This window comes from Peromyscus eremicus, chromosome 9 (genome assembly GCF_949786415.1).
Source record: "Peromyscus eremicus chromosome 9, PerEre_H2_v1, whole genome shotgun sequence".
NCBI lineage: Eukaryota > Metazoa > Chordata > Mammalia > Rodentia > Cricetidae > Peromyscus > Peromyscus eremicus.
The window spans coordinates 38,267,400-38,282,812 of record NC_081425.1 but is presented as its reverse complement, the minus strand read 5'-3'; the positions used below and the strand labels follow the sequence as shown (position 1 = coordinate 38,282,812).

General features: G+C 37.1%; 1 protein-coding gene across 1 annotated transcript in view; it reads left to right on the top strand.

Moving 5' to 3' along the window:
* Positions 1–807: 807 nt before the first annotated feature.
* Pcdh17 (protocadherin 17) overlaps positions 808–15,413 on the top strand; it is an 88,474-nt gene continuing 73,868 nt past the window's right edge. Inside the window, exon 1 of the mRNA XM_059274322.1 lies at positions 808–3,372. Coding sequence (XP_059130305.1) covers positions 808–3,372 — 2,565 coding nt within the window. The remainder of the gene's footprint in view (positions 3,373–15,413) is intronic.

Sequence of the window (15,413 nt, the reverse complement as noted above, 5' to 3'; positions counted from 1 at the left end):
AAGGAGAGAGAGAAAGGGGGGAAAAAAGAAAAGAAAAGAAAAGAAAAAAGACTTGGCTCGGAGACGCAGTCCGCCGCCGCCGCCGCCGCTGCCTAAGCCAGCAATGCGAGATTAGATCTTCAAATGCAGCAATACACTGCCTGAAAGCCGACCATCCTACACAACGAGCAGACATTTCTCCGTGCTCCAGGGAAGCCTCAAACATACATATGTGTCTGTGACTCTTTGCTTCGTCCCTACTCATTCCCATCCATTTCATCACCGAATACGAGTAACTAAGGATTCCACTTTCCGATCTGCCTGGAGACACACCTCCCAAAGCCCTCCCCCACCGAATCGAAGAGTATTCTGTAGGCTGCCGGAGGGAGTGGATTTTTGCAGCGCCTAGCGGGAGCGAGGAAAACCCACCAATTCTTCAGCTCATTATCATCTCTCCCAGACTCTATTTCCTTCCTATCGCCAGCCTCATCACGCAAGTTTGAGCCTTCTGAAGTCCAGGCGGAAGAGACAAAGCCTTGGGCTCGCCCTCAGCCGCAGGGAGCCGCCGCCTTGCTCCGAGCTGCTGCAGCTTCGCTGAGCCGCTGCTTCTCATCCAGTGCGAATGCTGTAGATCAACAGGTTCGGACAACTTGAGCGGAATAAGGAGAGACTGACTGGTGCCGCAGCCCGGGTGCGGAGGGAAGGAAGGACTCACAGACTTGTGGCTCGCTCCGAGCTCTGACGCTCCGCCCCGGTTCCAGACTGGCGCGCACCCACCAGCTCGCACCTCCAGTCCGGCTGCTCCTGCTCCCACCCCACCGGTCTGGGATGTACCTTTCCATCTGTTGCTGCTTTCTCCTGTGGGCCCCTGCCCTGACACTCAAAAACCTCAACTACTCAGTGCCAGAGGAGCAAGGGGCCGGCACGGTGATAGGCAACATAGGCAAAGATGCCCGACTGCAACCCGGGCTTCCGCCGGCTGAGCGCGGTGGCGGCGGCGGGCGAAGCAAGTCCGGCAGCTACCGGGTGCTGGAGAACTCCGCACCGCACCTGCTGGACGTGGACGCGGACAGCGGGCTCCTCTACACTAAGCAGCGCATCGACCGGGAGTCCTTGTGCCGCCACAATGCCAAGTGCCAGCTGTCCCTAGAGGTGTTCGCTAACGACAAGGAGATCTGCATGATCAAGGTAGAGATCCAGGACATCAACGACAATGCTCCCTCTTTCCCCTCGGACCAGATCGAGATGGACATCTCAGAAAACGCGGCGCCCGGCACCCGCTTCCCCCTTACTAGCGCACACGACCCTGACGCTGGCGAGAACGGGCTCCGCACCTATCTGCTCACCCGAGATGATCATGGCCTCTTTGCACTGGACGTCAAGTCCCGCGGCGACGGCACCAAGTTCCCTGAGCTGGTCATCCAGAAAGCCCTGGACCGCGAGCTGCAGAACCACCACACTCTGGTGCTGACTGCCCTGGATGGCGGTGAGCCTCCGCGCTCTGCCACTGTGCAGATCAATGTGAAGGTGATCGACTCCAACGACAACAGTCCAGTCTTCGAGGCTCCCTCATACTTAGTGGAACTGCCCGAGAACGCGCCCCTGGGCACCGTGGTCATTGATCTGAATGCCACGGACGCTGATGAAGGTCCCAACGGGGAAGTACTCTATTCCTTCAGTAGCTATGTGCCCGACCGCGTGCGGGAGCTCTTCTCCATAGATCCCAAAACCGGCCTGATCCGCGTTAAGGGCAACTTGGACTATGAGGAGAATGGCATGCTGGAGATCGACGTGCAGGCCAGAGACCTAGGTCCTAACCCAATTCCAGCCCACTGCAAGGTCACGGTCAAGCTGATCGACCGCAACGACAACGCGCCGTCCATTGGTTTCGTCTCCGTGCGCCAGGGGGCGCTGAGCGAAGCCGCCCCGCCTGGCACAGTCATCGCCCTGGTTCGGGTCACTGACCGAGACTCAGGCAAGAATGGGCAGCTGCAGTGTAGGGTACTGGGTGGAGGAGGGACTGGCGGTGGAGGTGGCCTAGGGGGGCCGGGTTCCGTCCCCTTCAAGCTTGAAGAGAACTATGACAACTTCTACACCGTGGTTACTGACCGTCCGCTGGACCGCGAGACACAGGACGAGTACAACGTGACAATTGTGGCCCGGGACGGGGGCTCCCCTCCACTCAACTCCACCAAGTCCTTCGCTGTCAAGATTCTGGATGAGAATGACAACCCGCCTCGGTTCACCAAAGGGCTGTACGTTCTCCAAGTACACGAGAACAACATTCCAGGAGAATACCTCGGTTCAGTGCTCGCCCAAGATCCCGACCTGGGCCAAAATGGGACAGTGTCCTACTCCATTCTTCCCTCACACATTGGCGACGTGTCTATCTACACCTATGTGTCGGTGAACCCCACTAACGGGGCCATATATGCCCTGCGCTCCTTTAACTATGAACAAACGAAGGCTTTTGAATTCAAGGTGCTGGCTAAGGACTCGGGGGCACCAGCACACTTGGAGAGCAACGCCACTGTGAGGGTGACAGTATTAGACGTGAATGACAATGCTCCAGTGATTGTGCTCCCCACTCTACAGAACGACACAGCTGAGTTGCAGGTTCCACGAAATGCTGGCCTGGGCTACCTGGTAAGCACCGTGCGCGCCCTGGACAGCGACTTTGGAGAGAGCGGGCGCCTCACGTATGAGATTGTGGATGGCAACGACGACCACCTGTTTGAGATCGATCCGTCCAGCGGCGAGATCCGCACGCTGCACCCCTTCTGGGAGGATGTGACCCCCGTGGTGGAGCTAGTAGTGAAGGTGACTGATCATGGCAAGCCCACCCTGTCCGCGGTGGCCAAACTCATCATTCGTTCAGTGAGCGGCTCTCTGCCTGAGGGGGTACCGCGTGTGAATGGGGAGCAGCACCACTGGGACATGTCGCTGCCTCTCATAGTGACTCTGAGCACGATTTCTATCATCCTCCTAGCGGCCATGATCACCATAGCTGTCAAGTGCAAACGGGAAAACAAGGAGATTCGCACTTACAACTGCCGCATCGCCGAGTATAGCCACCCACAGCTAGGCGGGGGGAAGGGCAAGAAGAAGAAAATCAACAAAAACGATATCATGCTGGTGCAGAGCGAGGTGGAGGAGAGGAACGCCATGAACGTCATGAACGTGGTGAGCAGTCCCTCCCTGGCCACCTCCCCCATGTACTTCGACTACCAAACCCGCCTGCCCCTCAGCTCGCCCCGGTCAGAGGTGATGTATCTTAAGCCAGCCTCCAACAACCTGACTGTCCCGCAGGGGCACGCAGGCTGCCACACCAGCTTCACCGGACAAGGGACTAATTCGAGCGAGACCCCTGCCACTCGGATGTCCATAATTCAGGTAGGAGACTTTTAGGGTAAAAGGGACTTCACTTGAAAGTTGCTGGTAGTGCTTTCCCAAGACCTTTGGATAGCTGAAAGCCACATGGCCAGCAGCAATGTGCGTGGGGTGGGTAGTAGTTAATTAAAAAATGGTCCACACCTTTGTCCCTGTGTGCACACCATTTCCTATTCAGAATCCCTCCTGTGTAAATAGTTTAAAATGCATGCCTTACCTCTATTGCATTTTTTAAAGTTTATTTTTACAGATTTAAAAATGATAGCAGCAGTCAATATTTAAACTTCATTTTATCTGTAGGACTACATTTTTTTCCATAGCAAGATTTCTACAGTAGAACCAAAAAAAGTAATTCTCTTTAATGAGTTGTATTCCACTAAAATCTTTTATGTTGATATGAAATTTTTATCCCAAATAAGAGCTAACTTCTTGAGTATGGAATGGTCACCAAATCAGTACTGTGAATCTATTTGAACAAAGTTTCACTCCCTGAGAAATCAGTTTTATGCTTTGAAAGTGTTTTAGGGACATGAGCCCCATTTATTCATGAACTAAACTTTCAGCTGAAGTGTTGGAAATATGGATCACATTCTGCAGTACTTTGTACAAGTTAGGCATAGTGATCAGGAAAAATCTTTGGAAAGAAATTCTTTATTCCAGGGGTTTCCTTGTGGTTTTCCTGTAGTAACCAGGGAATGAATAGTCTATTCCAAAGAGTCATAAGATCATTTTATGCTGTTGATGACAGGGGAGGAAGTTGCACTGAATCCCACCTTATTTATTTTTTGAACCATGTATATTTTCAGGCTATATATCAACATATATTGTTAACATAAAGTGAAAATAAAATCATTGCCAAAAGCATAGGCATTGATTCTTAAAGAAAGATGACTATGCTGTAATGGTCTAAGTAACCATCTGGTTTCCTTTATTCACTACTGACTCAAATCACCAAAATACTAATTCTTGGTTATCATAATATTCATAAGCATGTGTTGTTACAAATTACCCCAAATGAGCAATGCTTGAAGTTTGCAATTCAGCATAACCCAAAGTGACACTTGGGGTGGAAGTTTAGTTTGAAATAAATGAAAAGTCACCTGTCCATATTATTATGTCTTGAAAAGCTTGACACAGTAAAGTTACTATTGTCCAAATAGTGTTGAAGCTTCATAGCCCTGCTAATATAGACCATTCATACCCTAATACTTAACAGAAAATATTTCCTATGACAGCGTAATGAACCAGACTCATCAACTATGATGCTGTTGACAACTGAAGTATCGAATTCCACCTTGTGTAGTATATGAGTAATCATGCTATCATGGATTTAAAGTTAATGTAATACATGAAAGAAATTCTCAACTATAAAAACTTGTCTTTCTCTAATTGTGTGAAATTGATATTTATGATCACTAATATATCTATAAAGGGAATTATGATAAAATGCTTATTTATAGATGTGCTGTAGTAATTTTGGAATTGGAAATATTTTGTATAGCTTTCCTATATTTACGCCAATGGCAAGGTTGTCATTAAGGGCTAATATTTAGTCATCTACTTTAAGGGCTGTGAGTTGAATTCTCATCTAGTTTCCAACATTAAAAAAAATCATAAAATCAAGTTGGTACAGTAAAATTCTCAACAAGTCTGGCTTCTTAGACTAGTGAAGAGCACTCTTGAATAGAAATATCAAAAGCTTTGGAGGGATATGGTGCTTATACTCTGTTAACAACATTACCTTTGAAGCTGGTCATTGGTTATGGAGGATATTGATGGCTCCTCCCTAACAGTAAAACTCATGCCAAGGAAATCACAAATACTATCCAACCCCTCACATAATTTAAGCAAAAAATAAAAGACTGTCTTGATATTCTTTTGCTTCTAGAATCTTAATTTATTCCACCAAAATACAAAATGGACTTTAGTTTTGAGTATGCAATTTTTCCCCAAAGTGTCTCAATTTCCTATGCTATTTCTGTCTTTAAAAAATCTCAACCATTGTATTGCAAAGTAAAAAAAAAAAAAAAAAAAAAAACTCAACCTAAACTGATAACAGTTATTTCCCCATCATGTTTTTGCAGTCCTTTAAAGGATGAGTTATAAAATCCTGATAATCTCCTTGGAAATGTACCTTATTGATATTTACTATGAAAACCATAATAAATTATCAAGTTGCTATCCCTACCCCTTTTCTTTCCCTTAATGATAGTGCTGCAAACACATTGTGCTCAAGTGGAGTGATGAAAGTCTTCAGGAATTCCATTATCTTACATCAAGCTCATTTGTTAGCGTGTGTGTAATTTACCCTGAAAAGTAAATATGCTACTAATTTCATGTCTCTTCCTAAAGGTAGACTCTTATTTCACAAAATCAAGTTGGATCAACAGCTAGTAGCTCTGTTTCATCTTTCTTTTCCAGTATCTTGCATGGTGCTTTGAAAGTGCTTAGTATCCATTTACAAATGGGTTAAACAAACTTTCATAACTGTGCTGCAATATCCTTGTACAAAAAGGTGATATGAAATACAGCAACTTTGGGACTGGAAGCCTCACATTCCAGCTAGAGTAAAAACTGGTTTCAGTCAGAAAGTATTTTTATTGCTGGACCCAAGGTTCATGCTTTCAGTTTTTGTTTCATTATAGGTGTATGTATATTTATTAACAAAGATTTCTGAAAAGAGATTTTATTTTTATTAAATTTTGTGAATTTGTATAAACAAAATCAGGATATAAAGTATTTAGACTATAGATATGTGACTAAAATATCTATAACAGCACAGGAATCACTGTACTACATTAAAGTTTTTGTAAAATTGTATTTATTTTAAGGTATAGAAGTTGTGTTGAAGAATAGGAACACAGATTTTTAGTAGGTAAGGTAGACTACTGTATAAACATAACATCATTTCCATTGCAGATATTTCCATATGTATTATTTTGTGTGGTGATGTAAAACATAACATTCATATAGTAAACTTTACAAATTCTGAAGAATAACTGTTAATCTTGGTTTACTAGGTACAAGCCCATACTTTTAATACCAGCTGTAGGGAGATGAAGTTGGAGATCAGTCAGAAGTTCTATGTCATTCTTGGTAACATAGAGTTTGAGGACAGCTTGAGATACATGAGGCCCCACCTCAAGAAAACAAAACAAAACAAAAAAGTAAGTTAAGTCTCACAGACTTCTCAACAGGTGTTCTGTGTAGTCCTCATTGAGAAGAAGGGAAAAGGTAGGGACACCTTTCTGATGACAGGCTTTCCTGATTTTTGTCTTGCTTCTTTTTGTTTTAAATGTCTGTGTTCTCCCCCAGTTCCTACTGCAGTCAGTTTTAATATATTCTTATAGAAGAAAGTGCATTAACTCAGCAAAAAGGTTTCCTGAAATTAAATTTTAAAAATACTTAGTTTTACAGATCAACCTAAAAAAATTATGTCCATTCACTTCAGAGTCCTCATAAAAAAAAAAAAAAACAATAAAATTCTTTTGAAATATGTACATGGGGCTTACAACAGAATTACAGCAAATATAAATTCAACACAATATATTGAATATAAATGAGGATATTGTAAGTGCCTAGAGCCAACCCAAATATGTAAAATTGAGATTGAATTGAAAAGGAGTAAGCTACCATGTGTAAAGAGTTAACTGTATTTTAGAAAAGATGAAAGTTGAATTGTCTTTGATAATGATATCATCCACTGTCTGTCTTTATTCCCACTAACACAGGAGATTCTTCACTGTATAATCCTGTTCATATGAGTTCCCAAGACCACACATGATCTTCCATAGCTTGTATTCCTTTAAATTAATGAATTCAGCAACAGATGCACAGTATAAATATGTTTTTGTGTCACTTCAAATTTTGAAGATATTTTGCTACAATTTTTGTGGTAAGAAGCTAGCACTTGCTTAATCCCACACACTCGTCACTCTTCATAAAGTATATAATCCTTACTTATGAGGATTATGTTGGATTGAGCAGGAAAGGGATGGCACTGCCATACTGCATGTCTCCTGAGATATTTTGCACTTTTCGTTTCTCCCCCCTCAAAGATTCTTCAAAACATAGGAGGATTAACTTCTACTTTAGTTTAATGACTATACACCATCAAACATTTTTGTTTCATTATGCATTGAAAACATATGAAGTATTTAACAATCTAAAATTTAACCAAGCATTAGGTGTTTGAAATTTCTTTGTAGGAGGGTTTAAATTTTTGTAAAGTTCTAAACTTATGACTAGTGTTCTTATCAAAAAGCTAATATTATTCTTAGCCATATGTGTTTCTGTGGCTATTTGACCTCCACTGCAAACCTGTATGCATTTCTCTATTTCATGATAAAGAAAAAAAAAGTTACTACAAACTAGAAGCCACAGAATTTTATTTTTAATATCAGGTGACACAAATCTCTTCATGAATTAAGAAGTTTGTTACCTACTTGCCTCCAGATTTCAACAAATTTTCCAAAATGACGGGCAGGTGATCCTTGACCACCTTCAAGGTGAAAATTTTGTAGGTTTTGATTGATTGTAGAACCAATTCAATTTTTTATTTTATTTTACTTGTGTGGTTGAGTTGAGTTACTTTAATACTGTAAATGTATTACATATACATTTATATTAAGGATTTAAAAATTATATTTTTAGCACCTTTTCTTATGTAAAATTTTATGTGATCAGAGAAAAAAAATGCCCTGAAATTCTTATCTCAACTTCTCAAATTTAGTTAGAAAATAATTTATATTCCTTAGAACAAAAAATGACCACTGATTGTATTGTTCACTCACAGAAAGTTCTGTCTATTAAGTCAGTGTTGCAATAGATGATGTGTATTATTAACATATATACAGTGCCTAGAAAAAATTTTAAATGTGAATTTAAAATAATTACTCCTAAAATAACCCCAAACTATCATCTCAGTTAAAGAATTATGTATATTATAAGAGGGGACCATTCAACTTTTGGGAGTGAATGTTTAGTGTTGTTTTTAAGTGCAGTTTCTTACTATATCATGAGACAGCACTACTGTCATGTCTGAGATCTAAAATTCCTCATTGTGAGTACAACTTATGTAACATAGTGCAACAGAAATGCATATAGAAACACAGTGCTTATAAGTTAAAATATCTTAAGATATTAAAATTAATAAAAGTTTACTTGTATTTAGTAAGGTTGGACTTGCCTATGCTTATTAAAATATGAAGAAATAAACTTTTGAGAAAAGTAGTTATGTGTACACCTATGTATTTATTGCCTATGCATCTGAATATTTTCAGTACCAAATATGTATGTAAATATACAAGCACAAATATCTCATTTTTTATATATTTTAATTCAAATGAGTTCACTCTATAAAGAACAACTGAGACCTATGTTTTCCTTTGAAAATATGTTCAACGTGAGAACTTAGAGCTCATAGGGGTTAAGGAAAGTAAACACAAATGTCAGGCAAGTGTTTGGTACTTTGGGGACTGGTGGGGTGGCTGGAAATGTTAACAACATATGGTGTAAGACTGATGATGAAAGACCAAGAGGAAGAAGTCCCTACAGCTGGGCTCAGGTCAGTGAGGAAATGAAACTTAACTCCCTGATGCAGGGAAGTCTTGCAATACACTCAATAGTGGGTACATTCTTACAAATGCACCTTCTAATTACAATATTACTCATTGCTCTAGAATGTATTCCCCTAGGTAATATGTCTGTTTAATAAATCCCACAGGGCATTACCTTAAAGTCATATTTTAGTAAAGCATTAGTGGAGTGATTTCTTTGGATTAAATTCCTTCAACCAGTGATGTATAATTGGTAGAGAATAGCACAGTTCATTTTTTTTTTTTTTACTTATCATTTTGGAGATAGCGTGACTTCTGCCACCCACTTACAAGACACTTTCGAAGTTCATCAGACCTACACTAATCTATTGTCAACCTACTTTAGTAAAGGAGACTTTGACATGAATTCCCCTCAATGGCAGCATACTGTATTTTATAGCAAGTCATAGCTTTCACCGCTAGCTTTGACAGTGATGTATTGCTATCCTTTGGTCTCTGGAAATAAATCATCTATAATAAAGAAGTCCTTAATGGCATCAACATCTCACTGTGACTAAGCAGAAATATGTTCTTGCTTCCTTGCTACTGCAGAGGAATCAGTTCAGTATTTTAAAGGTGTAGCATAAAAGAAAACCTCACAGCAAGATATAAATGCAAGTTGTGGCTTTATGGGAGGCATATTTCACTTACATGCCCTGTATTCTAATAGACTATGAAATTGTTTTCAGGCAGTGTTTGAGAGAATCTGTTGATATACATGTGACACAGTATTGTTTGTCTGTTCTGGTCATAGTGACATTCTGATTACTGGTATTTGTAGGCTTTGCTCTGGATCTGTTCCAGGCAGTTTTATTGTAGTGAAATGGTTCTTATGGTTCATTGAGCATCTAACATAACTATGCCGAATATGATTGGCACGTTTGCATATATTTATTTAAAAATAAGGCAGTTAAACAGCATAATTATGGGAAAATGAATCATGACAATAAAATACTATTTGAGTTAACAAGCTTTGTGATCAAAGAATAAATACAGGTTGGAAAAATGAAACTTTATATGTAACTAATCTACATAAATAAACGTTGGTCTGATTAGAGGAATGGAATATATTAAAATGCTTTAATGATATTAAAAATGCATTTTACTTGGGCATTTTGAAATATTTCATGACCAATGTTATCTTATTTTCTTTATATTTAAATTCTATGAAATAGTCTTATCAACCATATTAATGTTATATAAAATTTGTATGATAAAGATAATTTAATTTTAAAGATCCTGCTTGGTTTAAAAATACTCTGCCTAAATAATACTTAATACTTTTTAAACTTGCAATGTCTTTATTGATTTTTAATTACTGAAACACATTAAAGGGACCATTTAAAGGACAATTTCTTGTTTACTTCCTTTATTAGCTAAAAGCAGTCTTTTGTAGAGTTTAAAAGCCAAAGATTTTAAAATTAATTTCAAGTTTCAAAGGTATACATTTGAAATTGTTTGTAGATATTTACTGCTCTTTGCAAACATTAGTTTTATGCTTATAAACTATGCTAATAAATATGTAGGTGCTAGTTATAGTTTTTGAACAGTCCCAGTGTTATTTCAATGGCATTCACATTTTAGGTAACAGAACTTGAGAACTGACTCATGTTCTCTACATAACTATGATGCTTTATATGTAGATTTTTTTCATCTTTATTTTCATATAACAACTTAAAACATAGTTAATATGTAAGACCTAAATATATGTACTTACATTATTTTTGACTGAACTCTTAGTAATCATATGGATATATACAACTTTAATATCTTCCAGTAAAATTCAACCCAAAATTCAAGTTTGATTATACCCTAAATTTAACTTTTGTATATTTGTACAAAATGGAAATATATAGTTATATTATTGCTTAAAAGAATTCAGGGATCAGAAAAAGCTTTCTTATTCTTATTATCAAAATCTAGACTATGTCTTTAACACATTTTTAAATTTGTCCTTCCATTGTAAATTTCTTATCCATTTTGAAATCTTGACACTAGACTTTTCTCCTTTAATATATAACACTGTTTTTCAAACCATAGTTCTCAACATAGATACCTTTACTAAAGTTGTTTACAAACAGCTAATTTTTTCACATTACATTAAAATTATTGTATGACTGAATATCCAATGTTATTTTTTTGCATCAATAGATAAATCGGGTATAGAATTAAGTTGCTTTTCACACAGAAAACAATTAATTTAAACACACGTACAAAGTGGCACTGTGTGCTTCTTATCAGTGCCTTTATTTCAGTAGATGATATAACAATAAGAAATTAGATTATTTGAGAAGTCAGTTGCCTATAACAACTGTTTCACTTGCCTGATTTGCAACAGAAGGGAATTGGCTTTTATTAAAAGGAATTATATTCTAACCCAAGCCTGGCAATTCCTTTATGATACATATTTTCGTTATTATTAGTCACACAAATATGCTGACAACTTTAAAATGGGTTACTTTGAATTCTATCATTAAATTGTGAAAAACAGGATAGTATTTCATCTAAAATTTGGTGATCCCTTTCTTGGAACACACTGGCCTTGCTTTCTAGCAGATTTTGCAGTCTTTCATATACTCTAGGAAAGTTTGTCCAAGAGAAACTCATTTCACCAAGAACAAACAGAAAAGGGAACTTCAGTTTATTATCATTTTTATTTTGCCTAAACAAAGAATTACAGAAAAAAAAATCTCCACATGCTTTCATGGTAAAATATTTGGTTGTTTGCTTTATTTTATTTTCGTTTGAATCTTTACACGGTCTTAAATTGAAATAACAACCTCAGACTTTTTTTTTTTTTGTCTCAAATTGTAATCTGATCTCATTATTTTAAACTTTGTCATTTAAGAAGTTCACTGGGCATGGGATATATGAAGTGTCTCTGCAATCTCAGAAAACAGTTAAATTAGTCTATAGAATCAACTTATATTTAGAATATTGTGTAGAATGGTTGCTTAGTGTAGAATTGTTGAGAGCAGAGAGGTATGAAAACAGAAGACAGTTAAATATCAATTCATCGACTGAAGTAAACATCTCTAACTTCGCATTTTTAATGATGGCACATCATGGTTAGTAATTATTAGCTGTGTGTATGTCCTGACCTTTGGAGGAAAACTATTATTTATCCCTATATGATAATAAGTTTGAAAAGAAGTCATGATCCTTTTAAAGAAACCAACATTTAGTTCAATTTTTAAGAGTTGATACCAGAAGCCTATTCTGAGATGTCGTCCTGATATCAGATGTGCCTGATACCAAATGACTGAGTAGCGAAAAATGAAGAACAGATGAGGAATACATTTAAGACTTTTTATTTCTGATTTTGAGCAATAGACTTTCCACTTTTTTTTTAAATAACCAAGACAATTACACAGTAATTTGGGTTAGAATGCATGCCCAGTTCCCCATCTCCAAACCCAATTTGTTACCACCTGTGGCTATTTCTATTAAAAAAAAAAAAAAGAAACATAATTACTATGAGTCTCAGCAGTCTTAGAGTAAATTTTTGCAATTACAATACCTCCCTTGGGCAGATGTGTGAAAATGGTAGATTAATTCCTGCCAGTATTTTTCTCTTCCTTGTGCGTTTTTAGGTTTGGTGTCTACTTATTAGAGTGAGTGTTTGCTCTGGGTAAAGGTCATGTCAGTGTTTCTGTAGTAAATCTCCAGAAATAAAGATCCACAAATCATCCATTAAATTTTGCCCCAGGCAAAAAGCTGACATGTAACAACTCTGGGATGAAGTGGATAATATTTTCCATTACTGTCCTCCGTGGCCTAAGTTAAGTTTGAAGTGAAACACTATGAGTATCCTGCTGTCCTAAGAGGCACAGCGAAAGTGTGTCTAAGTGAGTAGATGCTGTGGTAGTAATTTTGTTTTATGCTTGCTCCCAAGGCTACCTGAAGCCTAAAAGTTTAAAAGATGATAATAAAGGTATTAGGACTCAAATATTAACAACTTCTTTCCTTCCATCCATCTCTTTCCTGCAGAAATGTGGTGCTGCGTAAACCCGGTTCTTGATAAACACCTAATTGATGTATCTACATACAGCTTAGGGAATTCTTTTAAATTTCAACAGTCTTAAATGTCTGGATCAGTGTTTCAACAGTACAATAATAGTATTCAACTAATTTATCTTGTCTAGGTATTTGAAGATAGGTACCATATCTATATTTCTTTTTTTTTTTTTTTGTTTTGTTTTGTTTTTGTTTTTCGAGACAGGGTTTCTCTGTGTAGCTTTGCGCCTTTCCTGGATCTCGCTTTGTAGACCAGGCTGGCCTTGAACTCACAAAGATCCACCTGCCTTTGCCTCCCGAGTGCTGGGATTAAAGGCGTGCGCCACCACCGCCCGGCCCATATCTATATTTCTTAATACTGTATTTGATAGATACATACAGTGTGTGATATCTAATATACATTTAAAAATATGCATTCTTTGTAATGAAAACAAAACTTTTACTTAAGTTTCCAATGATCAGTATTTATATATATACATATATATATATATGTATATGTATATGTTAAAGCTTGAGCAGTGTCCAGTCTAAAACACACACACACACACACACACACAAACACACACACACACACACACACACATATATATATATATATATATATATATATATATATATATATATATATATATATATGAAGACAAATAATATATAGGGATAGATATGAAAATAATGGTCTCTTGAAAAATTTTAAAGCACTATATTTAGACAAATTTTCATATATAATGGTACCTTTTAAATAAGAACATTAAGAATTTCTGTGTTTATGCAAATATATTGCAAATCATAGAAAAAATATATTAGTGTTCAAAGTGTGCAGCTTTTATTAGCATCAAGCTTTCTCGGTATTTCTTCATACTATATATAGTATACATACATACACATGCATATGTATATGACATTCAAAGAAACAATAGTGTTGATTGCCACTTACTTAAATATTTCTTATTCTTTGCTATGGTTTACACAGCATTACAATTATGCCAGTGTTATATGAATTTACTAAAGCTGTCTCATCCAGCTATAATAAAATAATCATCTGAAAATCATTTTGTTTATATTTTGAGGTGCTTACACACAAATACGTTCCTGAATAATTTTTAAATGAGATGAAGTAATAGTGAAGCCATAAACATCTATTTGTAGTTGTTGAAGTATAATTTTATGATGTATTAATTTGGTACAAAATGTCTATCAGTTAATTTTCATAGAAAATTATATTGAAATTATCAAATATTTAAAAAATAAACTCGCAAAAATATTCACAAAATTTCAGATTCTGTTTTTATCATGTAGGTGCTGATGAAAACTTTTTGTGTATATTTAAAAAAGCTTTATAGAAATATTATGCTGCCCATTTTTATCTTGTTATTGAACTCGCAGTCACACCCTACATTTAATTGATTCATAATAATTAATTCAAGGAACAAATAGTAAAATAGTTTTTAAGTTAATTGAAAATGTTTACTTTTATGCTATTTTAAAACTTACTTGTTTTCCGAGTTCTATTTGTAAGGTTCATATCAAGTGATAAGGGGGCTTGAAAGAATAAAAGCTGCAAGAAAATTGAGTTTTTAAATCATATTAAAAGTTCATTCAGAACTGAGGATATATTTTAGTGGTAGAATAGTTAATCAGCATTCAAGACCTTTGGTGTAACCTCTAAGAATGAAAAAAAAAATTGTCATGTGTTCCTACTTAACCAGAGTATGCAGGATAGAAAGTAAAAGAAAATAGAAAGGAACGGTGATAATTCTAATTTTAATGTTTATGATTTATTTTGAATTTTATACAGATGACAGACACTTCTTGAAATGTTAAAGTAATAGTTTTAAATATTGCATGAGGTGAGCCTGCAGATGGTGAACTCTCACTGTTGACATTTATATTCACACTCATCTAAACAATATGATTCAAGTCTATCTATTAATTCATGCTTTAACATTGGCCTTTAGGAAGAAAGGCACATTGACAATCATCCTAACAAATGCATACAATGCAGATGGGTGACTTCCAGGATGGCTGTTTTCTTTGTTGTTTCAAGAATATTGAAGCAAGTGCTCTACCAAACACTACTGACCAGAAACTGGGCCTGTCATAATCTCTCCATGTTTTATTCATTTCTCTCCTATATTTCTTTTCCTTAAGACATTTTACATATATATGCATGATTTTTCTTTAAAGAATATAGCCAAAGCATCTTCCATATCTACAAATTCTAAATGATTTAGGGAGCACTGAAAATTTTGCAAAAACACAGTTTTCAAGCGTTTGTGAATTTTTCACAAGATATATAATTTTAAAATTGTCATCTGCTTAACAATTATGAAATGTTCTTTAAATATTTAAAAAAAATGAAACTGTCATTTAAAACACCTATGTGGATCATGCCTGTGATCTTCCTATTTGGACATCAGAGGCAAGAACAGC